This window comes from Gobio gobio, assembly GCF_949357685.1.
Source record: "Gobio gobio genome assembly, chromosome: 21".
Classification (NCBI taxonomy): Eukaryota; Metazoa; Chordata; class Actinopteri; order Cypriniformes; family Gobionidae; genus Gobio; species Gobio gobio.
In genome coordinates this window covers 10247294-10272222 of record NC_137117.1, presented here as the reverse complement: position 1 = coordinate 10272222, position 24929 = coordinate 10247294, and the positions used below count along the sequence as shown (strand labels likewise).

The 24929-nt window shown below is 39.0% G+C and overlaps 1 protein-coding gene across 1 annotated transcript in view; it reads left to right on the top strand.

Annotated features, from left to right (window-relative positions):
* Window positions 1-1618: 1618 nt before the first annotated feature.
* LOC307117482 (protein shisa-like-2A) overlaps window positions 1619-24929 on the top strand; it is a gene marked incomplete at both ends in the record, with an annotated part of 39077 nt that continues 15766 nt past the window's right edge. Inside the window, 2 exons of the mRNA XM_079802336.1 lie at window positions 1619-1800; window positions 22111-22247. Of these exons, the coding sequence (XP_079658462.1) occupies window positions 1619-1800; window positions 22111-22247 (319 nt within the window). The remainder of the gene's footprint in view (window positions 1801-22110; window positions 22248-24929) is intronic.

Genomic DNA, 24929 nt, shown 5'->3' with positions numbered 1-24929 from the left:
TGCATCTATCTATCTATCTATCTATCTATCTATCTATGCATCGATCTATCTATCTATCTATCTATCTATCTATCTATCTATCTATCTATCTATCTATCTATCTATCTATCTATCTATCTATCTATCTATCTATCTATCTATCTATCTATCTATCTATCTATCTATCTCTATATGTCCGTCCGTCCGTCCGTCCGTCTGTCCGTCTATCTATCTATCTATCTATCTATCTATCTATCTATCTATCTATCTATGTATATATGTCTGTCTATCTCTGCGTCTATACATCTATCTATCTATCTATCTATCTATCTATCTATCTATCTATCTATCTATCTATCTATCTATCTATCTATCTATCTATCTATCTATCTATCTATCTATCTATCTATCTATCTATCTATCTATTTCTTTCTGTCTATCTGTGCGTCTATCTATCTATCTATCTATCTATCTATCTATCTATCTATCTATCTATCTATCTATCTATCTATCTATCTCTATATGTCCGTCCGTCCGTCCGTCCGTCCGTCCGTCCATCTATCTATCTATCTATCTATCTATCTATCTATCTATCTATCTATCTATCTATCTATCTATCTATCTATCTATCTATCTATCTATGTATATATGTCTGTCTATCTCTGCGTCTATACATCTATCCATCTATCTATCTATCTATCTATCTATCTATCTATCTATCTATCTATCTATCTATCTATCTATCTATCTATCTATCTATCTATCTATTTCTTTCTGTCTATCTGTGCGTCTATCTATCTATCTATCTATCTATCTATCTATCTATCTATCTATCTATCTATCTATCTCTATATGTCCGTCCGTCCGTCTGTCCGTCTATCTATCTATCTATCTATCTATCTATCTATCTATCTATCTATCTATCTATCTATCTATCTATCTATCTATCTATCTATGTATATATGTCTGTCTATCTCTGCGTCTATACATCTATCCATCTATCTATCTATCTATCTATCTATCTATCTATCTATCTATCTATCTATCTATCTATCTATCTATCTATCTATCTATCTATTTCTTTCTGTCTATCTGTGCGTCTATCTATCTATCTATCTATCTATCTATCTATCTATCTATCTATCTATCTATCTATCTATCTATCTATCTATCTATCAGTGTGTCTATCTGTCTATCTATCTAGATATATATCTGTCTGTCTGTCTATCTGTGCATCTATCTATCTATTACAACAAAACTTAAGATAAAGAAGAGAATGTGAAAGACAGTAAGTGAGAGTGGACAGAAGAGAGAAAAGTGATTGTGTGTGTGAGTGTGTATGAGAGAGAGAGAGAGAGAGAGAGAGAGAGAGAGAGAGAGAGAGGGAGGGAGGGAGGGAGAGAGAGAGAGAGAGAGAGAGAGAGAGAGAGAGAGAGAGAGAGAGAGAGAGAGAGAGAGAGAGAGAGAGAGATCATAAAGAAAGCTCTCAGCGTCTCACGTTCAGATGTTCGCGCGTCTGACAGTCACATCACTGTTTACACTCTGACTGAGTAACTCTCAGCCGCCTGATGAAAATCCAGAGGATAAGTGTCTTCAGGCTTTAACAAGTGGCGGGTTGATGGTTCGAGACGCGGGCAGCATGAGCGCGGATTGCGCGGAATATTACAACGCGGAGAACGTGTTTGTCAGCGGCTTCACGTGCCCCAAAACCGACAGCGACGCGCGCGCGATATTCTGCTGCGGGTTCAATGACGTCAAATACTGCTGCGACGATCCCAACAGCTTTTTTCCCTATGAATATGGATACATGTGGTGGCTTAGGTAAGACGATATTTTGTTATGGACCCCAAAGTTTAAATTACGTGGTAGGCTTGTTTTGCCAAAATACCATAGTTGCTAACTTTGTTATCACCACTATCATAAAAACGTAGACATGACAGAAATTACAAAGTTTGAAGACTTTGATGAATGTTTAAAGAATGACAAAGGAACTGTGAAATTATTTATTATTGTACAATAATTGTCTTAAACAACACTATCTGATTGTCTTGACCAAAACAACTTAAAGGGATTTTCACTCAAAATTATTCATTGTCTATCTCCAAAATTAAAATTTATTCATGACCTTAACCTTGTTTTAATTATTTTGTTTAACACGTTTTTTCCATTTAAGCTCCAAAAAAGACAAATTAATTTACAGGAAAAAATACAACTAACACACTTTTATAATACTTCTAATAACTTCCATATAATTCCAACTCCAATAAGTCTCATTTATTTGTTTTGGATCATCCACAAAATGCCATGCCTGTTTCCCAAGTGGGAAATTGCTATTTTAGATCAGATTTGCTAATGTTTTGTTCTGTTCATCGTAGCCATCATGGCTTCAGAGGCCATGGAATATAATATGATTCAAATGGACATTTAAAGTGATGTATTGCAGTATTTTTGTTTAGATATAGACATAAATGCAAAACTTATTTTGTGTTTCACAAGAAAGATAATCATACAGATGTTGAAAGACATTACTCTTTATTTTTTTTAATCAAACAGTATCAAGGACAAACTGGTTTACTGTTATATCGTCTCCAGTATTGTTGAAGAAATAAACACATTGTTTTAAAATGAACACTGAGCAGCCAAACAGATGCAAGTTTAACTGAGAAGCTGAGAAACTAACATACGAAGACTTTTTTTCATTGAATGTATCTTGAATCTAAGAGTGTAATTTTTCAATAAGTAGATCATTTGTATTCTGCTTCTCAAGGAAATGAAATGGTTTCCAGGAGCTGAAAAAAAGGAACTCTACAATTGATTAAAATGTAGACATTCACAAAAGACCAAAGAAATGGCAAAATAGAAAAAGAAATACACGAGATGCTGAGAAACTAAAATCCTAAGACTTGTTTTCATTGGATATATCTTGAATAGAAGAATGTGCCATTTTTCCATTAGTAGATCATTTGTATTCTGCTTCTCTGGGAAACGAAATGGTTTCCAGGAGCTGCAAACAAAACAAAACAAAAAACTCTTTAAAACGTAGACAACTTCACAAAAGACAAAAATGAATGGCAAAATAGAATACACTGTAACGGATTTTTGGAATTTGAACAGTATTTTACTGTAATATGTACAGTGTAATACTGTTAAATGTACCAACAGTATAATACTGTTAATAGCAAAGGATTATGGGAAAATATATGTTTACTACTGTAATTATTCTCTACTGTAAATCGATTTACAGTAGCGACAATGCCCGCGAAAATCTGACCAATGACAATGGAGACTTCTTTTCAAGTTTTTTTTTTCGGTTGGTGAGGGCAACTGAGGAAAGACTCAACGAAAAGGTTAGTATTATTTCTGTCATTATTTTATGTAAAACTGAGATATTTTCAAATGCATTCACTTATTAACAACAACCTAACATGAACCAGTGCTGCAAATTGAGTGAGTTAAGCAAATTCCTGACAAGAGCCTTTTTTTCTGCCTGTTTGTCGAGGCGGGTGGTTACGTGACTGCCGTCATCCTTGTGATTTAACGTTACTTCAACGGGGTGAATAAAGTTAACATTGACAAATAGTTAGTGAAACGGGAAAAAAAAGCTATTTTAATGTTCCTCTACCACTTTAATGTAAATTAGCTAAGCAGGAGGACTTTACGTTAACAGCAAACTATCTTAAAATACCGAAAAGTGAGGCAACACTCAAGATGGAGGTTGTAATAACAGTATTTTGAAGTGAATCTTTTGTTTTTGTTTAAAGTTTGCTGTTAAAACCGCCATTTGGAACGTCAGAGGTGTCTTGGAGTTATTTTCTGGCGGTTACTGTCATCTGAGGAAACTGGTAAGCAGAAGCTGGTGATTATATGACGTTTATTGACTCTTATATTAAAACGTTAACCTTATATCGTTAGCAGATGGTTTAAAAAAGCAACAGTCAAGATGGTTGCGCAGTTTGTGTGCAAATACTGCAAGTTATCTGTGCGAACGCATTGCAGATTTTACCATCATATCATAATAGGAACCTGGCTAATTTTAGGTTCAACTGTGGTTTGCCGACTTGTCCTTGTAGTTTTCAGACTCAGTCTGCACTAAAGTCACATATGCATCGTAAGCACACAGACAAAAACAACACGATCTCATGACAATGCGTATCAATAGTACGAGTGTGCAATCTCATGGAATGTATACGCCAAATGAGTGTTGGCGTGCATATGCTACGCAGTTTTTCGCGTGCATATGATACGCTTTTGGGTTGGGTGGGGGGTTCTTACGTATAATACGCCATAAGGTGCGTATCATATGCACGCGAAAAACGGCGTACCATATGCACGCCAACACTCATTTTGGCGTATACATTCCATGAGATTCTCCCAATTTGTATAGCTTGTTTTCTTTCTTCTTGCTGATGTAAGTATTAATGCTATTTGAACAGCTGATTCTAGAGAATACTGATTGTAATTAGTGTCATAGTTTCTTAAACAAGACATTTCTAAATTACGTATTACTGTTTTTGTATTTGTGTCATGCATTTGAAGTTCAATTTCATTTTCATAATCATTTATCATCAAAATTCTATTTTGCAAGATAGGCAGACATACTTGGTTGGTCAAGGGGTTGTATCACAAGATATCACAAAGTGACATATAAGCATAAACTTGATTGGAGAGCACATTGAGAAGTATTTTAAAACAAGATGCAAGTATGTTCTCTATATATGAAATTCATTTCTCCCAACCTTTTGTCAATTGCTCTACTTTTAGGTCACTGCAACTCCAGCAGATGTAGAGGGAAGCCTCTCTCTGCCCAGTACCCCAAGACTGATTGCACTTGGTAAGTCTATTAAAATTCTTTTTTTAATTGATATGCTGAGATTAAAGTTGGCCAAGTCCAACATCTACCAGCAGACCGACACAGACTGTATCAGGTATAATATGGAACATTTTCTTAAAGGGTTAAGGCCTGTACACACCGGGACGAATATCGCGCGCGCTTATCGCCAGCGTTTTTCGTGCCGTTTTTCGGCGCGTCTTGAGTGTTCACACCCAAGCGATTTTCACTGGCGCTGCGCCGAGTGAACGTGCACATTCAGTCGATGCGCTCCCGGTACACAAGGTGGTGCTGCGGCACTTTAAGCCTCTGACACTCGCTTGTCACACAGAAGGAGAGGAGAGACAGTATTTACGTGCTTGCCAAAACCATAGACATATTATGTATATGGACAAAACCATTCACACACTTTTTGCTAACTGGCAAGCAGCATTAGCAGTTCATCTTCTTCTTTGTCTACTTACTACTTCTTCGTCGAATCAATGCGTGCTCGGCAAGACTGTTTTGTGCTTGAGCGCCACCAAGTCGTGTTTTACTGTCACTTCAGCAGCTCCAGGCACGTGAACAAAAGCGCCGATCTCATTGGTCGGCCAGTTTTTTACGCGCCGTGTCAAAATAAAAAAACGAACCCGAGGCGTTTTTTTAAAAATGACGCTTTTACGCCTGCCATTTTGCGCGTCGGTGTGAACACTCACATTGGCGCCCATTGTTTAGTCCCGAGGCGTTAAACGTCGGCGATAAACGCGTGCGAAAATCGTCCCGGTGTGAACAGGCCTTTAATTCACCCAAAAATGAAAATTCTGTCATTAATTCCTCACCCTCATGTCGTTGGACACCCGTCAGACCTCCGTTCATCTTCAGACACAAATGAAGATATTTTAGTGTAAAGCTGATGCTGAGAAAGGCTTCAGATAGGCCTCCATTGGCATTCAGTACATTTACACTCCCAAGACCCATAAAAGGCACTTAAAACGTCGTTACAAAGTCCATCTCACCACAGTGGCTCTACAATAATTTTACGATGCGACGACAATAATTTTTGTGCGCAAAAAAAAATCTAAATAACACCTTTATCCAGCTTGTTCTTGTCTTCCGTGTGTTCCTCCACGACGCATGCGCGAGAATATGACGTAGCGAAACCATGAAATGCACACTTAAGCCCCATTTTGAGAACTACGCCGAGACCTAAAGCACGATCAATGTAGAATCCAACAGCTTAGACACGCGCGTCTTCCTCTGCTTATAAACAAATCGCTTCTGGGTCATGTGTCCGAACGCCGGATCTTCCGCACACACGGAAGACAATAACAAGTTGGATAAAGGTGTTATTTTGATTTTTTTTTTGCGCACAAAAACTATTGTCATCGCATCGTAAAATTATTGTAGAGCCACTGTGGTGAGATGGACTTTGTAACGACGTTTTAAGTGCCTTTTATGCGTCTTGTGAGTGTAAATGTACTGAATGCCAATGGAGGCCTTTCTCAGCATCAGCTTTCAACAAAAATATCTTCATTTGTGTTCCGAATATGAACGGAGGTCTTACAGGTGTCGAACGACATGAGGGTGAGTAATTAATGACAGAATTTTCATTTTTGGGTGAACTAACCCTTTAAGGAAAACAAATTTCTGAACTAATGTTGTGAGATGGTGGTCCAGTGGGTTAAACCATGGAACTGATACGCAGAAGGTTGCTGGTTCGATCCCAGCGGTCACCACCAGTGTGTCCTTGAGCAAGGCACTTTACTCCATGTTGCTTCAGGGGGATTGTCCCTGTACGAAGGGCACTGTAAGTCACTTTGGATAAAAGCGTCTGCCAAATGCATAAATGTAAATGTAAACTATGGGAGTCATTAGCCTACTAATATTGAAGGTACAAATTTACAGACATGAACAGGGCCCTTACATGACAACGAGATGCGTTTAGCAACTTGGCCATTGTTTAAACTCACCGAAATAGTGTTTTAGACGGCAAACTGTAGTCTCGCGCTGAAGTCCCGTGGGAACTCAGTTGTAGCCGGTAAAATCTAAATAGTCCAGGGGGGTGGAGCGTTACGAACCATTTCTTCTTCACTTGTGAGCCGATCATCACTCTTCACACACACAACGCTCCTCCCCCCTGGACTATTTACATTTTACCGGCTACAACTGAGTTCCCACGGGACTTCAGCGCGAGACTACAGCTAGCCATCTAAAACACTATTTCGGTGAGTTTAAACAATGGCTAAGTTGCTAAACGCATCTCGTTGTCATGTAAGGGCCCTGTTCATGTTGGACAGACATTTTAATAGCATTTTTTGTCTGTTAAGAGGCACAAAGACACTCTTTATGTATATGCCCCCATAGCTGCCGTGTTAGCTGAGTGAAGCTCTGGGCATTAACTGTATCAGCTCCGTGTTGCAGCTCCGTTTTTCTATAGACAGTACTCACAAAGGTATAACGATCAAGATTAACTTAAAAATTCACCGGAGTTCTCCTTTAAGTTATAATAACTTTACAATTACATAATCATTAGATAAATTGTGGCTGCATAAAAACTTGCCAGATTTATTCATACATGCATTAAATATTGAAGAACATGTACAATGAATAGCCTATGTAATGTGGTGCATATAATTAGCAAAATCCTCCTCTCTAGAGTTAATTTTCTAGCTGACTAACGAGTTTATGGACACTGGATATGGTTTTTATGAGTAAAATGTGATGTTACATGACATTTACAAGCCGTTTTACTTACATCTTTCTGCGGTTGAAACACTGATTGAGCTATTGTATGTGACATGATACAGATTTTGGTAAGTTGTACTGTATCTTTTAACACACTGTCAGAAGCTCATTCGTAAAAAAAATAGACGTAATTTGAAATCTGAGACTTTGTTTCATGTCAATAGTAATAAAGTACAAAGATTACTGCGATTTATTGGATGGGAGGCACGCTACAATGTTTATTTCATTCATTAAAGGGTTAGTTCACCCAAAAATGAAAATTCTGTCATTAATTACTTACCCTCATGTCGTTCGACACCCGTCAGACCTCCGTTCATCTTCAGACACAAATGAAGATATTTTAGTGTAAATCTGATGGCTCTGAAAGGCCTCCATTGGCACAATGGCACGGTTCACTCTAAAGGTACTAAAGACGTCGTTACAAAGGTCATCTCACTACAGTGGTTCTAAAATAACTTTATGAATCGGCGATAATAGTTTTTGTGCGCAAAAAAACCCTAAATAACGACTTACATAGTGATGACGATTTCAAAACAAGGCCTCATGAAGCTTCGAAGCGTTATGAATCAGCGAGTCGAATGAGCAGTTTGAATCGCCAAATTTCAGCAGTTTGGCGGTTTGACACGCGATCCAAATCATGATTCGGCTCGCTGATTCATAACGCTTCGAAGCTTCATGAGGCCGTGTTTTGAAATCGTCATCACTATATAAGTCGTTATTTAGGGTTTTTTTGCACACAAAAACTATTATCGCTGCTTCATAAAGTTATTGTAGAACCACTGTAGTGAGATGGACTTTGTAACGACGTCTTTAGTACCTTTTAAGGAACTTGATAGTGAACCGTGCCATTGTGCCAATGGAGGCCTTTCAGAGCCATCAGATTTCAACTAAAATATCTTCATTTGTGTTCCGAAGATGAACGGAGGTCCAACGACATGAGGGTAAGTAATTCATGACAGAATTTTCATTTTTGGGTGAACTAACCCTTTAACTGAAAACAGGATGACTAATCGATTCTTGGGATTTAAGAATCAATATTGTTTTGTAAAAGTGAGAATCTATTAAAATCGAGAAATCGATATTTTTTACCCAGCCCTATTCATCAGTCATCTCCATCTCCGACTGCTGTGGTTACAGTAGGCTATACTGACCGGTGTGGTTCCCTAAACATAACTCGTGGCCATGAGAAATAGATGTCGTTCTCTCAAAATATGAAGTCGAGGCCACGACATCATGATGTCGTCAACTCAACAAAATTATCTTGTGGCCACGATTAATTATCACGTTCCCACGACTTAATATGACATTCCCACGAATTAATATCTCGTGGCAACCACATATTATCACGTTCCCACAAGTTTATATGTTGTGGCCACGACAAAACTAAGTGAACCGAACATGTCCCCTCCCGGTCACCGTACTGAATCACATAAGTGTTTCCCGATAAATTATCTTCATTCACCAACCACTGTTAATTTTAACAGAAAATCAAGCTTAGGCTACTGGATGTTTGAGTTGGCATGGCAGAAAGCACGCAAAGAGCTGTCCTTTTATAATCACTAAAAATGTGTCCCTCATTTTAATTACAATCTCGCAAAGTTCCATTATAATCTGTCTACACTGTACAATTAATTATTTATTTATAGAGTACATATTGCTTTTATTAACATCAAAGTGCATACAGCACCATGTTATGACTGTTGGGAAAGCATTGGTTTGATAAATGTCTTTTTTCGTGTGCTTGCAGGTTCATTCTGAGAATAAACCCTGATGGCACCAAATGCCAATCAAAATCACAGATCAGCCTGACATCTGGAAAAAGGGTCCAGAGAAAAATCGCCAGCCTAAATCCCCTTGTGGTATCTTTCATCAGAGAGCTTGTTGACTTCGATTGGCAAAATTATTGAAGGCTTGTTCTGATTTTCAGCATGTTTACATTTTTAGCCATGTTAAATACACGGGATGAATTCAAACACATTTGTAAAATGTACTTTTTAAAGTAAATGTTAAACAGTTAAACAATTAAACAGCATATTTTAATGACAAATGTTCATGAGGACTCATTCATTTTTGGGGGGTAAAAAACATAGTTTACAGTGCTGTAGTGGTTTTTCATTATTTAATCATCAGTTACACCTGTTGTTAATTTCATTAATTGCTTTGTCTTTTTAAACTCTGTGTCTGGTTTGGTTGTTTTGTTCCTTTGTTTTCTGAGTATTTTGAGTTCTGTGTTAAATAAAACTGACTGCTGTGATTAGATCCGTTTCATCAACTTTATTGCAACGTTACCTATGGCATTTAGATTCAAATCAAATTAATTTTGTTTAAAGTAAATTAAGCTAAAAACAAGTAAAGTAAATTAAGTAAAAAAAAATATAATTCTGTAATAGGAAATCAATTCTAATACTGTAAATAAAAATACGGTACTTGTACTGTAAATAAAAATACAGTATTCATACTGTAAATAAAATATACAGTATTATTACTGTAAATGAAAATACGGTACTTGTACTGTAAATAAAAATACAGTATTCATACTGTAAATATCAATACAGTAAACATTATTATTACTGTAAATTGAATTACAGTAATGATACTGTAAAGACTTTTACAGTAACTTACTGGCATCCAGCTGCCAGTAAGTTACTGTAAAATTTACAGCAACCTTTTTACAGTGTACAATTACCTGAGAAGCTGAGAAACTGTATAATAAACAAAGGCTTGTTTAGCTTCTCATCAATTGATATTTAAGCATGTTTAGATGTTAACAAACTTGAAATAGGAAAGTCAGGTAACAGGGTTAATTGTTTATTGATCAGATGATGTGTCATTAACTTCCTCAGCAAATAGCTTCAGTCAAGTGGTCTGATCACATTCTCAAGTCTTAATTAAGTCATGATTTGAGGAGCACTTTCTGCACAGAATCGTAATAATGACCTTTTATGAGACTTGAAGTGATCAACCGATTAAGCTGTAATTAAATGACTAATTAATCAATGCAAATTGCTGCATTTACTGATGCCATCATATGTAATTAATTAAAGAATAACATATTCAAGATTCAAGAAATGCATTAATTGTGTATATTGTTCATAGAACCATTCTTATAAATTGTTGCAATAACTTGCAATCTACATCCAAGAATGGTGGCAATTTATGAATGTTTCTTGAATCTTCTGATTAAGTATGATGTTAAGGGCATTTGCATCAATCATCAATATTCATGAATGAAATTTAGTTAAACGCTTACTTGGGAATTCATGCAAATCACAACACCTGGTTTTATAGGTGGCAGATCACCTTCCATCAGGTGTTAATTAGAACTATTGTAGTTTTGCTGAATGCTCACGGAGGAAAGTTTATTTTTGCTCAGAGGTTGCTTTTTCATAGCTCTTGAGACTTGGTGGAGTAATCACTTATGTTTCAAGTGTAAATTTAATCTCTGGTGTGTCTCTCAATGTTCCTTGAAAGAAATGAGACAACTTGATACAGTAAGAATATAGAACTATAAATGAATTTGAATAGCAGATAATTTGGTCTTGGTGGAATTTGATGAGAAATTTTGAAGTTGTTGATGTTGAGAATAGATTTTACATTATTGAGATCTTGTCTGAAACCCAAAAGGAGACAGATTAGTGTTTTTGCAGGAAAAGTTCTGAGAAGCAAATATATCCATTTGCTCTGTATTTAACCCTTAATCGTCCCTTGGGGTCCAGCTGACCCCACTGGACTTTTCCTCCATTTTTTAAAAGTGTTCCCTTCATCTCAGGGCCATGAGACTCGTGACTTTTCCTAAATAATCTATCTGAACATGCACAAAAAATCTGGGCTTGATTTGGTTGTTCTAAAGGTGTGTAAAAAAAATCTACCGTTTAAGTCCCTCGGGGTCAGATTGACCCCACATTGAAAATGAATGGGAAAGTGTAAAAAATACATTTTTTTCACTTTTTTTGTCAAATTTTTTTTACTAAATCCAGTATAAATCTGAAAATTTCCACATTTATATCAAGGTCTGGTCCTAGAGCATAAACACAAAGTAGAACGAACTTTCTGTCTCATACACACACGCACACACACAAACACACACATGTGTGTGACTGCAACAGAGAGCATTTTTATAGAAACTGGCAAATAAAATCAACAAAACTGACATAAATCTGAAAGATTTTCATACATAAATGAAGTACTAATACTAGAGCACAAATGCAATATGGAACAAGCATGTTCACTCACGCACGCACACACACACACACACACACACACACACACACACACACACACACACACACACACACACACACACACACACACACACACACACACACACACACACACACACACACACACACACAGGTGTCTGGAGCATTTTTTGGGATTTTGGCAATGAATGGGAAAATGTAAAAAATGCTTTTTTTTCACTTTGTTTGTAAAAAAAAATCAACTAAATCCAGTATAAATCTGAAAATGTCTACATTTATATCAATATCTGGTCCTAGAGCATAAACACAAAGTGGAACGAACTTTCTGTCTCATACACACACGCACACACACACACACACACACACACACACACACACACACACACACACACACACACACACAAACACACACGTGTGTGACTGCAACAGAGAGCATTTTTATAGAAACTGGCAAATAAAATCAACAAAACTGGCATAAATCTGAAAAAATTCCATACATAAATGAAGGACAAATACTAGAGCACAAATGCAACATGGAACAATCATGAGAAAGAGAGGGAAAAGGGCAAATAAAAGAAAGATGAAAGGCAGCTTAACTTTTGCATAACTTCCCTCTGGACCTCTAGTGGATAATGTGGTCATTACACTCTCTTTCTCTTTAACTATAATTCCTTAAGTTTTTCCACAAACCTACAGATGGCGGTATTCTATCCCTAACACATAGAGCAATGTCCAAAAACTATTTATATTTATTTAAGATCATCATTCAAGTGATTTTTTCATAAAAAAATAATTTTTAATGAGCCAATTTATGACGTAGTTAAGTATTTGTGCAGTAAATAGGTAAAAAACTACCAAATACCCACAAAAACACAGCATAAATGTATAGTTGAGAAGTAAATAAAAAAAATGATATATAGTTTTCCATGTAAAAAAATTATATTTCCTTATGCAATCGCTCTGTAAAAGTTTGGGGTCTATCTGACCCCAAGGGACTCAAACGTAAACCCTACTTGAGGGGCGATTAAGGGTTAACTGCAGCTCATCTAGAAGAAACATCAGGGAGAGTATAAAGAACATCTTGGTTACTGATTTAACCCTTGTTCCCTGAAGTTGGGGAGACATTATGTCGATACTGATGTATTTGGTTGCCATCGCCTAGTGTAGTTGTTTGGTTGCCTCGAAGTGAGGGCTCACTCCACTCGGGGTGTTTCTTCCTTCTGGGCAATGGTGCACGGCACCTCTCTGGCGGACATCTGCAGAGCTGTGGGCTGGGCGACACCTAATACCTTTGCTAGATTCTACAATCTCCGGGTGGAGCCAGTTTCTTCCCGGTTTCTTCCTTCCTCCAAAATCCATCGGTCAGATGTGGTGGAGTGGTCTGAAGCCAGGCCCAATACTTGTGTACATGCCTGGCCGGTCAGCCCTTTATACTGGGCTAGATGCACATATGCTGTGATTCCCTCTTGGTAATCCCTGTGTATTCCTCCACAATGCAGTTTCCCTGTCGGCAAGGACCTACCGCAGAGATCTTTCCATATGTAGCACTGCCCCTTGGGTCAGTCCAGATGTGTATTTCCCCATGCTCCTCCCTACGGGTAGGATGTGGCCTCCGTAGTGTCCCTCTCCATTGGACTAGGCATGTCTCAGCGTTAACAACATTGGTCATGGGAGGGGGGGACTCTTCCCGTGCACCAACTTGTAAGAGGAACAGCAGCTACGACTGTTTGGGAAATTGAGAATGGAAGCACTCGTTCCATGTACCAACTTGTAAGATCTAAGACCATTTGGGAAATTGAGAACGGAAGCACTGTTCCCGGTTACCAACTTGTAATGGTGCGTTCACACCGGATGCGAATGACGCGATTCGCGCGAGTGATTTACATGTCAAGTCAATGCAAAGACGCGAATAGACATTCTGCGGCACGATTCGCGCGAATGCCGCGAATCGCCCGAGTTGAAAAATCTGAACTTTGGCGGATATTCGCGCCGCGATAACCAATCATGAGCTTGCTCTAGTAGTGACAACAATGAGGAGAAAATCTGTATATTAATATCTGGTTCAGACAATATGATTATCACTGTGATAACACTAAATTACATGAAACACCACCCAGTCTCTTTTTGTTAAATGCAAATTTATGTTTGGTCAATAATACAAAAGTATAAGTAAAAGGTATAAAAAGCTATACATGAAATAAAGCAAACAATTCAGTCAAACATTCAAAGTCAGTGCTAGTCGGCTACAACGGTAACATAAAGTTATAGCCTAAAAAAAAAAAAGTAATGAAACTTCACTTTGCCCTCAGCCTAAACGATTTGCCAGGGAACAAATTATAGATCCATGACACCAAAGATTGCCCGTTACATCTACACAAGACGAATTATAGCTCGAGACACCACAGAGACATCAGAGCCAGCGGCAGACGGCAGAAGGACTGGCCGAGGAAAGGCAGCTCTCGCCGGCGTTGACGAGCACGGAGCGCCGCTGATCCACTGGAGCTCACAACTCCGAAAACGCCAGATAAAACTTTCAAATAGGCACTGTTTTTATAAATAAACCACAGATTTGAGCTTTAAACAACTACATTATCGCCTGAAAAAGTCTTAAAACTACGTTTTGTCACACATTAACAGTAGATTTTTACAAAAAAGACGTGTAAACACAGCCCATGTCAGCCATTTCTCAACGAGACAAGCCGGCTGACAGAAGCCCCTCCCATGACGCGAATGAAACGTCTGTTGTGAAGTGAATGTCACGCGCGCATGAAGCGAGTAAACTTAAAATGTTCAAGCGTCCGGTGTGAACGCCACATAAGAGGAACAGCAGCTACGACCATTTGGAAATTGAAAACTGAAGTACTCTTCCCGTGTACCAACTTGTAAGAGGAACAGCAGTTACGACAGTTTGGGAATTAAGAACTGAAGTACTCTTCCCATGTACCAACTTTTAAGAGGAACAGCAGCTCCGACCATTTGGGAAATTGAGAATGGAATCACTCTTCCCATGTACCAACTTGTAAGAGCTACAACCGTTTGAGAAATTGAGAACGGAAGCACTCTTCCCGTGCACCGACTTGTAAGAGGAACAGCAGCTACGACCGTTTGGGAAATTGAGAATGGAAGCACTCCTCCCAAGTACCAACTTGTAAGAGGAACAGCAGCAACTGACCGTCTCCATGGTTAGCTTTGTCCTTTCCATCCCATTGTTATGGAGGACTATTTCTTTGGGCTTACATGGGGCACTTGTTAGGTCACGACTATATGAAAGCAGTTGCCTAAAGGGCACGTTACATCTTGCCAGCATCTGCGTCTCCAACACTCGTAATGGTGCGTTCACACCAGACGCGAATGAAGCGTTAAGCGCGAGTGATTTACATTGAATTTAGCGTTTCGGGAATTTGATGCGTGTAACACGTGATTCGTGCGAATCGCTTGAGTTGAAAAATCTGAACTTTGGCGGATATTCGCGCTGCATTCACCAATCAGGAGCTTGCTCTAGTAGTGACAACAATGAGGAGAAAATCATATGTGGATACCCGGAGCTGTACGATACATCTTCATACTTTATAGAAACAGGAATAAAAAGGATCTTGCTTGGAATAAAGTCAGTGAGGAGGTCGGACAGTCTGGTAAGTTGTAAAAAGTGCTCTTTACTCAATTTGAGCTATACATTGTATATGCATATTGAGACTACAAGCTAGCTAAAGCCGCCAAATTGAGCTTATTCGCCGTATTTTAAAACAATCCATGTCAGCCATTTTGCAACGAGACTGGAGCCGCCTGACAGAAGCCCTTCCCATGACGCAAATTCACGTCTGTTATGAAGTGAATGTCACGCGCGAATGAAGCGAGTAAACTCAACATTTTCAAGCATCCAACTACGCAGGAATAACGCGATTTATAACAGTAACAGTTCAGTGGCTGTGGCGCTTTCCATAGGGATCCCAATATGATGTACCGCCAAGGTGAATGACTGAATGGGAACGTCTCAGTTACACCACCTGGAGGAGGGAACGGAGATGTTATGTCCCTCCTGTTACAACCTAGGGCTGGCCGATTAATCAAAAAGTAATCAAAACGGAAATTCTGAACCTCCAACCGTCATAATTTTCCCATGCCGGTTATTTCGGTTTTTAATCCTGTTAATACTTTCCAAAAACACTACCGCGTGTGTAGTCACGTGACTCCGCCCCGTACAGTCAGTGGCATGGAAGGAACACAGAGGCAAACTCTGAGTCAACACCGCAGACAGTGTCTTAAGTAAACTTTTTCAATTGTATGTGTTTTAAGGGTTGTCAGTTTGAACATTCAAATTATTTTGCACCATTCAATAATATCAATATGGAAACATGGCACTTCAGTGCTTGCCAGCTGTTTTCTGTGACACAGAGCCGAGCCGCATCGTGTCTCTGATAACGCACGAGCCCTGAAGTCAGATCACTTTCACTTGCATCTTTAGGAAACTTTGTCAATTGTATTTGTTTTAAGGCTTGCCAGTTTGGACATTAAAGCGATTTTAGACCATCAGATGTGTATCATTATATTGAGCTACTATGCTGATGCATTGTGACACATGAACACTCATACTAGGGCTGGAACGATTTGACCTAAAACCAAAATCTCGATTAATTGAACATTTTAACTCGATAAATGCTAGAACGGTTGAGTTTCTAAGCTACTTTAGTGATAAATCACAGGACAGCATTGACAATGAGTTTCTGCGCGTGATCTTCACTTGATGTGCGAGCTATCGTCTGTATGAGTGTTCGTGTGTCTCAATATATCAGTCATTAGTTCAACATTTTACACATCCGATGGACTAAAATTGCTTCCATGTTCAAACGGGAAGGCCTTAAAACACATACAATTGAAAAACTTCATGAGGACGCAAGCGAAAGTGATCTGGACCATGTTTCCTGCGGTCAAAACACAGAGTACCACCCCAAAGTGTGTAGTTCCTGGGGAAAGTTCCCGCGGTGGAAACGCGGCATATAGCCTCAATTGCGAACCGCTAAACTACTGTTTTTCCGCAACAGCCAATCATGCCGCATTCTTATTGGCTCACTGACGTTGACGAGAATTACCCCTTAGGTATCGAACAACAAGACCTTTTATTATACTTGATGGTATCGAGCTAATTCGGTTGGTGCCTAAAAAGAATCAAACTCGATACCCAGCCCTACCCTGAACCACCGCTGAATGGCTGTCTTGACTCCACAGTAAAACCTGAAAGAGTGAGTTGCTAGCTGGCTTATATACCGGTATGTCAGTGTAGGAGTGGCTCAGCATGCAAATCTCACTGGCCAATATCCATTGGCTCGTTTTGTTACCGCTCAAAGGTGACTGAGCTCCAAAGTGAGACCCCAATATGTCAATACCGACGTAACGTCGATCGTTGTGATTATTGTTTCCCACAGGATCACATAGCTTAACAATTAAAAATATCCATAACATCCTGGGCTGCGTTTCCCATAAGCATCGTAAACCTACGTAGAGAGACCATTTGCTTCTACAATCTACTTATAGGCTTATAACGCATTTGGGAAACACATCCCTGGTCAGTACAGTTGCTGTTCTAAAACCAGTTTTCAGACCAGTCTTTCAACCTCCAATCAAATGATAACGGCATGAAATTACATTTTACCTAACAAAAATAAAGCCTATTTTATGTCCATTAATATATTTTTTTTTTGCATTGTGATTATTTTTCATGACAATTAATTACTTTAACAAAAAATATTCCTATTCTCCAATTGTCATGCATTTTCTTTATGCAAAACATAGGCCTAATTTCTTTTTTTCTTTTGAGTGTGTGGTGAAACTTGACCTGGACATGCTCTTGAAGGATATAGGTGATAATATTCTGCTTTGCTATCATAGTGAACACAGAGATTAATCTTTTCTGTCACTCAGGGTCAATTAAAAGCTTCCCTAGGGCCTGCTGTAATGTGCTTCTGTGGCTACTATACTGATCTTCAGGTGATTAGCTCAAGCAGTCTTGCTTCACTCTCACAGGGAACTCAGTGATGACTGTTTTCATCACATGCCACCATGACATGACATTTTACAGCATGACATTTCAGAGAAGTCTGTGGACAAGCAGTAATAATGGTGATTCACACACAGGGGTTGTTCATGCTGCCCCCTTGGAGCTTTATAGAGTTTTAAAAGAGTGTGATGAGAATCTTAAGATTTGTTCCATAACCTTCACTCTTAAATATAACCTTTCAGTGAACAGTTCTAAAATATATACGGTATATATTTTTTACTTAGTGTGAAGAACATTTTGTGCAGTAGAAAGTTGCATAGGTTCTTTATGGAAGCATAGAGCAGTGGTTTTCAAACTTGTCCTGGAGGCACCCCATCCCTGCACATTTTGTATGCGTTTAGCTGTATATGTAAAAATTTTGTATCGTATCAGTGTTTCGTCCAGACCAATTCGGCACTTTGGGACCCTGAAACCGGTATTTTTTGAAACAGGTCCCAGAGTGGATAAATCTGAAAACGACACCCATGCGTTTTCATGTGTAAGGTGAAACAGTGATGTCAGACGTGAGGTGTCTTCTTCCCTGTTTTTAGTCTCTGGCTGAATCCAAAATCGCCCCCTATACCCTTAAATAGGGCACTCTTTGAGGGGACAGCCATTTGTGGTGGTGTCCAAAACCATAGTGGACGTTATTGAGTGCACTCATTCAATCCCACATTGCACAGCAATAACGAGTGTACAGCCGATGTACACACAACGGCTGTCAGACTTCACGCACTCGTTTTCATTCACTCCTTCAAGTGGACTAAAGCAGGGAATAGTGATTGAGGGTTTAGGAGCGGCTGAATCCGAAATCGCCCCCTCTACCCTAAAATAGGGCATTATTTGAGGGGACAGCAATTTGTAGTGGTGTCCGAAACCATAGTGGACGTTATTGAGTGCACTCACTCAATACCACATTGCGTGTACAGCCGATGTACACTCAACGTCTGTCCGACTTCACACACTCGTTTTCATTCACTCCTTCAAGTGAACTATATTAGTGGATAACGTAGGGAATAGTGAATGAGGGTATAGGGGGCAAATTCGTGTACTACATCGTTTTGAGTCGGTTTCAGTGGTTTCGTGTGTACGCAGATATTTCTTGAGACGAGGGGCAAAAAGATTGGATAGGGTAAGCTCTGGCTTCGTGTGGATTTGGCCTCAGACAAACCCAATTTAGTTCTTGCAGTCTCTAGAAACGAGCTGATGAGTTGAATCAGGTGTGATAAATGAGGGAGACACACAAAATGTGCAGGGCTGGGGTGCCTCCAGGACAGGTTTGAAAACCACTGCCATAGAGTCCAATAAAGAATCTTTATTTTTATTAGTGTACATGCAGCTGCCTTTAATCAGGTGGGCTCTATTGATTTGATCGCCTAGCAACCGCCCAGCAACGACAAGTTTTTTATGGTTCAGAAAATGTAAAAATCTAATGAGCATTGCACTGCTAGTTTGACCATTTACTGGTTAAGTAGTCTGTATGACTCACTGTGGCTCTTTAAGTGCAGTATCTCCGCAGGTGATGTTTTGCTGCTTTTAGTGCCTCTATAACCTCTTGCACACTAAACAATTAATGCAAACCCATCCATTAACATTAACTGATTTATGTAAGAACTCATTTGTTGGTTATAATTTGTTCTCAGGCATGCAGTGTGACTGCACATTTTAATAATCTGAAACAAAGTCAACTGTCCTTTCATCCTATGATCTTGTGGGGAAGAAGGATATTTGAAAGGAGTTGTTTCAACCTCTAACAAAATAATGGAGTAATTGAAAGTGATAGTATTTTATTTTTATGTTTTTGGTGGAAAAACATTTGTGGTTTTGCTAGATATCGCTGCTCTCCAGCATTATTTGCCTACATCATAACTTAAAGGCGTTTTTTTTACAAGATAATGCCGCGTTCCAGGCATCCCGTAATCTGTGTTTTTCCGACCTTCTACCCGTGAAAGTGCACTGAAACAGCAGACAAAACCTGTTACTTCCCACCCGTGAACTCGTACTAGATCGATGTACTCCCAGTTACGAGCTCTGACGTCACATAGCCCGCAAAACAACAATGGTAGCCCCTACAGATGTGGCGTTTATGAAACAAATATACAAATAACGCAAAATAAACGGTATAACAGCTTCTCTTCCTGTATGCGCCATTTTTTCTCCTCTGTTTCCCTCAAATAAGCAAGGAGTAAGCACCTTAGGCGATAGAAATGATTGCACATGAGCATAACCCCCGTACGGTCGGCCATTCTTTGTTTACATCTAGCTACCACAATTCCTTGCTCTCCCGCTGTTCGGCGTGACTTTGCCTGAAACGCTACAAAGTCATGAGTCGTGGTTTGATGTTGTAACTTACGGCTCAAAAACCCTGCCTGGAACTACTGCCCTGCCTGGAAATACTCTCAAAATACCCCACAGATAATTTTTATAGCATGTTAAAATGGTCACTTTTTGAGGGTGAGCAAAAACACGCCATTTTTGTGCGTGTCCTTTTAAATGCAAATGAGCTGCTGCTCCCGGCCCCCTTTCTAGAAGAGGGCGGAGCTTCAAGAGCTCATGTTAGCAGCTCAGATTACCTCACGCAGACACACACTGAAAATGTCCAAAACTGTTCAGCCTTTTACGTTCAAACCAGAGTCGGACAATGATGGAGAGACTCAAGAAGAAGGGACAACATGTAGAATGAGACTGAATGTTCTGAATGTTAACTAGGGATGTCCCAATCAGTTTTTTTTGCCCTCGAGTCCGAGTCATTTAATTTTGAGTATCTACCGATACCGAGTCCTGATCCGATACTTCTATAATACATAAAAAAAGAATAAAGAAGAGCGAAGAAACAGATCCAGGATGTTCCTTATTTTTCATTTAATTCACCTTATTTAACCAATAGCGTCTCTGCAACAAAGTGATGTCATGCTGCACACGTTGCTGTTTCTGTGTGGAGTCAAAAGGGTCTAACTCTGTGCCACCGCATAACTATAGATGTGTTAAAAAATAATGAGAATATATATACATATACCAAGTCCTGATCGGGAGGTAACGTCCAATTCCGATCAAGTCTGAAACCACGTGATCGGGCCCGATTTCCGATCACGTGATCGGATCTGGACATCCCTAATGTTAACTATCTTTAAGTCATAGATTAGCATATTCTGTCATGATAATAAATCGCTGGTGTGTGAACTGTTTGTTATAAGATTCACAGAGCCAGAGAATACTTTATTGGAATAAATGTGAAAAAACAGATGTGACAGCTTACGCTAAATGTGCTCTATACAATCGATGACGCGACTCCCCCTGAAATCGCCTCATCGACACGGCATCCTCAATAAACCCGTCTCCGGTGTGATGACTCCGATCTTTCGAATATTCCTATTTAATAATTGTTTTATTGAAACGGCATCCTCAATAAACCCGTCTCCGGTGTGATGACTCCGATCTTTCGAATATTCCTATTTAATAATTGTTTTATTGAAACGGCATCCTCAATAAACCCGTCTCCGGCGTGATGACTGATCTTTCGAATACTCCATTCTAATATGACCCCTGGCCTGTAAAGTTGCCAGAATAATAATCATACGCAGTTTGTTAATTGGCTAGAGGAGAACTGGCACCTCGACTGAGCCTGGTTTCTCCCAAGGTTTATTCTTCTCCATTATTCCCAGATGGAGTTTTGGTTCCTTGCCACTGTCGCTTTTGGCTTGGCTTGCTCAGTTGGGGACACTACATTTTCAACTAAAATATCCAAATAAATGTAATTACTAAACTAAATTAAATACATCAACTAAATTACTGATCTGCCCACATTGTCACTGTGACAATGAAATTTAATGAGCTGATGACATCACCGTTGTCTCCAGGGCGGCTGTACAGCCGAATCAAATTCTGTTGCATTATTTTCCTGTTTAACGCTGTGAAGCTGCTTTGAAACAATCTGCCTTGTAAAAAGCGCTATATAAATAAAAGTGACTTGACAACAACTCTTCCTCTTCTCAACATGGCCTTTGTTGTGTGTTCCTGGAGGCCGGGTTTATGTAAATATATGTAAATTTAAGCGTGTTGTAGTCTCTACCTTTGCTGTGAACTTTGAGCATCATAACTTTGCAGATGTTGTTTATGCTCAAACAGCAACATTACACACTATCTAAAGTTAAAAAAGTCAAATCATAATCACTAATAATATTGTATCTCTTATGCTTTCATGTTACCTCACTCATTCCTTTGTGCATTTGATAGTTATGTTTCTCCATTATAGTATTGACGTCAAATGTGGCACAGTGCATGCACGTGCCATTGGGCATTTTACATGGTCAACTATTTAATCTCTCTCTATTTCTGTCTCTGTCCTTCAGTTTGGGAGCTCTGGTTGGTTTGTCTATAGCTGCTGTGGTGCTGCTAGCCTTCATCATCACTCTCTGTGTGCTTTGTTACCTGTTCATCGCCACTAAACCCAGAGGGTTGGATAACGGACTGCCTCTAAGAGCACCAGGTATGAAAACCACTTCAACAAAAGAACAATTTTGAAAACATCTTGAGAGGAAAGTCATTGAGATCCAAGAAAGGAGCTCAGGACTTTAATCTCACGCATGGTGCATTTTTACACAAGCCTTTTTTATGGTGTAGATGTTTACTTTTAGCAGCAGTATTAATCTCAACTAAATTACTGATAATGTTCTTTTTTTAATTTAATTAAGTATGCGACTATGCTTCTCGAAGAACTAATCACATGATTTGAATTAAAACACGATGCGGGAAATTTTGTTTGTCTTTTTCTGTTACAATTTTACACACTACTGGTTTGTAATTGGTACACAAAACGGTTTTGAAGTCACGGTTTGGTACGGGTTCGGTACAGCAGTTTTACAAAATTGCCTTTTATTTATTTTTATTAAACAGTGGTTTACTGAAAAAATTGTGTTTGTCCTTACAGTTTTTTACAATCGCTATGACTATTTTTTCAATACTTTTAACAAATTTCCTAAACTCTTAACACTGTTAGCACAACATCTGTCTGTGTAGGCTATACAATTAACACATTTATTGTTGCTTTTACACAAAATGCATACAGTGAACACAAATTTTAAATGCTTGAACTTCTTATACACACAAGCTCAACCAATAGCAAAACAATGGATTTTCACTGCCAAATTTACCAATGCTTTAACACTGTATGTCAGAACTGATAACACTATGTTCTAAACCCTAACCTTATAGACTAAAAAAAGTGAACAGCTGTTTATATTGAGAATTGAAACACAAATATATCCCCTGTATTTTATTCCATAGTTACTAAGAAACAGCTGAGTGAAGTTATGCAAATATATAAATCCCAGCTGATTCCCATCTAGGAATTGTTCAGGTGTTGCTGTTCTTTCAATCTCATGACCATATGGTATACAGTAAAAGAGGACATCTTTGGGCTGATCTTGTGTGGAAAAGGAATATAGAGCAACACAAAGAAAGTAAGAAAATACCTTTATGAGGGAGAGGAAGATGAGTACCAGGACAAGGGAGAGGAATGGGACAAGAGCAAGGGAGAGGAATGCCTGGACAAGGGCAAGGTAGAGATTGAGGAGGGTGAATGCATGGTGACATTCAAAGAAGGGCCAAAATTAGGGTAACTGATGAAATAAGACCTACTATCATATACCATGTCATAAACCACAGGCTATCAGAGGGGCTGGTGAACGAGTACAGCCAAATCTCAGCCAGGACACAGTGGCATCCATTATCCAGATTTTTTTCTCCAGAAACCAACAGGTATGATATTGTATAAGGGCTTCTCCTTCTGCAAAGTGTAAATACTTTTACCATGTATTTCAGTGACTGTATGCCTCTGGTCTCTAATATGTAACTGTATTTTGTCCCTCAAAGAATTCAACATCTACCTCCCTCAGGGGGCAGAGGAAAGCTCCTAAATGAAGAACAGGAACTTGCTATTGTCAACATGGTGATTGCTGATAATGAAATAAAACTGAAGGGCATTCTATAAAACTACCCTGAGATGGGTTATTCATTTTTTGTATTGAATTTCTGCTGCAAAAGAAACAAAATGCATGCATTTACTAAACCCAACAAAACACAAATGTGGAGAGTCTTCAAACGACACACAATCTATGATCAATAAAATATACAGTCTATTGTATATTGTATAAGACCTGACACAAAAAATAATGCAGTTTCTGTAATTCCATCTAGTGTTAGTGTTTTTATAACATTGTGCTATGATTGACTAAATGTTTCTGTTGGAAGAGAACATGTGTTAGTGTATTGTTGTAGTGTGTTATTTTATTTAGAAAATAAGTGTTAGACGTTCACGTGGTTTTTACATTCAGAAACATCATAATGAATAAGTAATAGGCTGCTTTCTGCCTTGGTTTTGAGGCTCTCTGAAAAACGCAAAAAGACTTGGAAGTAATCGCCCACGGCTAGGATTGGATAAGATTTGCATATTTAATGAGCTTCAGCTCCCCAGTCAGTACATGTGGGGATTGTTTTGAAAGCGTGTGGAGAAACGCTCACAGGACTCGCAAAATGCCTTTTATCAAACAAACACAATGATTAATCTCTCATCCACCCGCGATTGATTGGAATGATATTTCTGTATTACTTGGCTGGCCCGATCATCATTGAATATAACCCCAAACCGTACACACACACACACACACACATGCGCGCACGCGCAAGAAAGGAATGTTATTTCACTATAGCCCGTCGGCAGGCCGGTGATAGCCCGTCTGAAAAACACATAGCCCCGGGACGTTCGGCTTTGTGAGCACTGGCGTTACAAGTCCGAGTCTGATCACGAATGAACCAATAACACCTTCTCCAGCCTGTGACAGCGTGCTAAGGTATGTAATCAATAGATATCAAACGATCTGTAATAATGCAATACTTTCTCACATAAGTGTGTTGCACCGTTCCTGTCGGATCCAATATAGAAGGCACAGCATTGTGTTTTAATCTCAATATGTCTGCAAATCCAGTCTCGACCTGTGTCTTGTTTACAAACGAATCCGCGGTGAAATGAAGCGAACAAATGCGCAATGTCTTACGCATGTGAGCTGGAACCGGCATGTTTATTGCTCGGTAGCGCGACCCGTTTAGCTCCACGAGTCGGCGGGTGGGCGGCGCTTCTGCATCCTATTACGTCAAGGGTCAACATATTCTG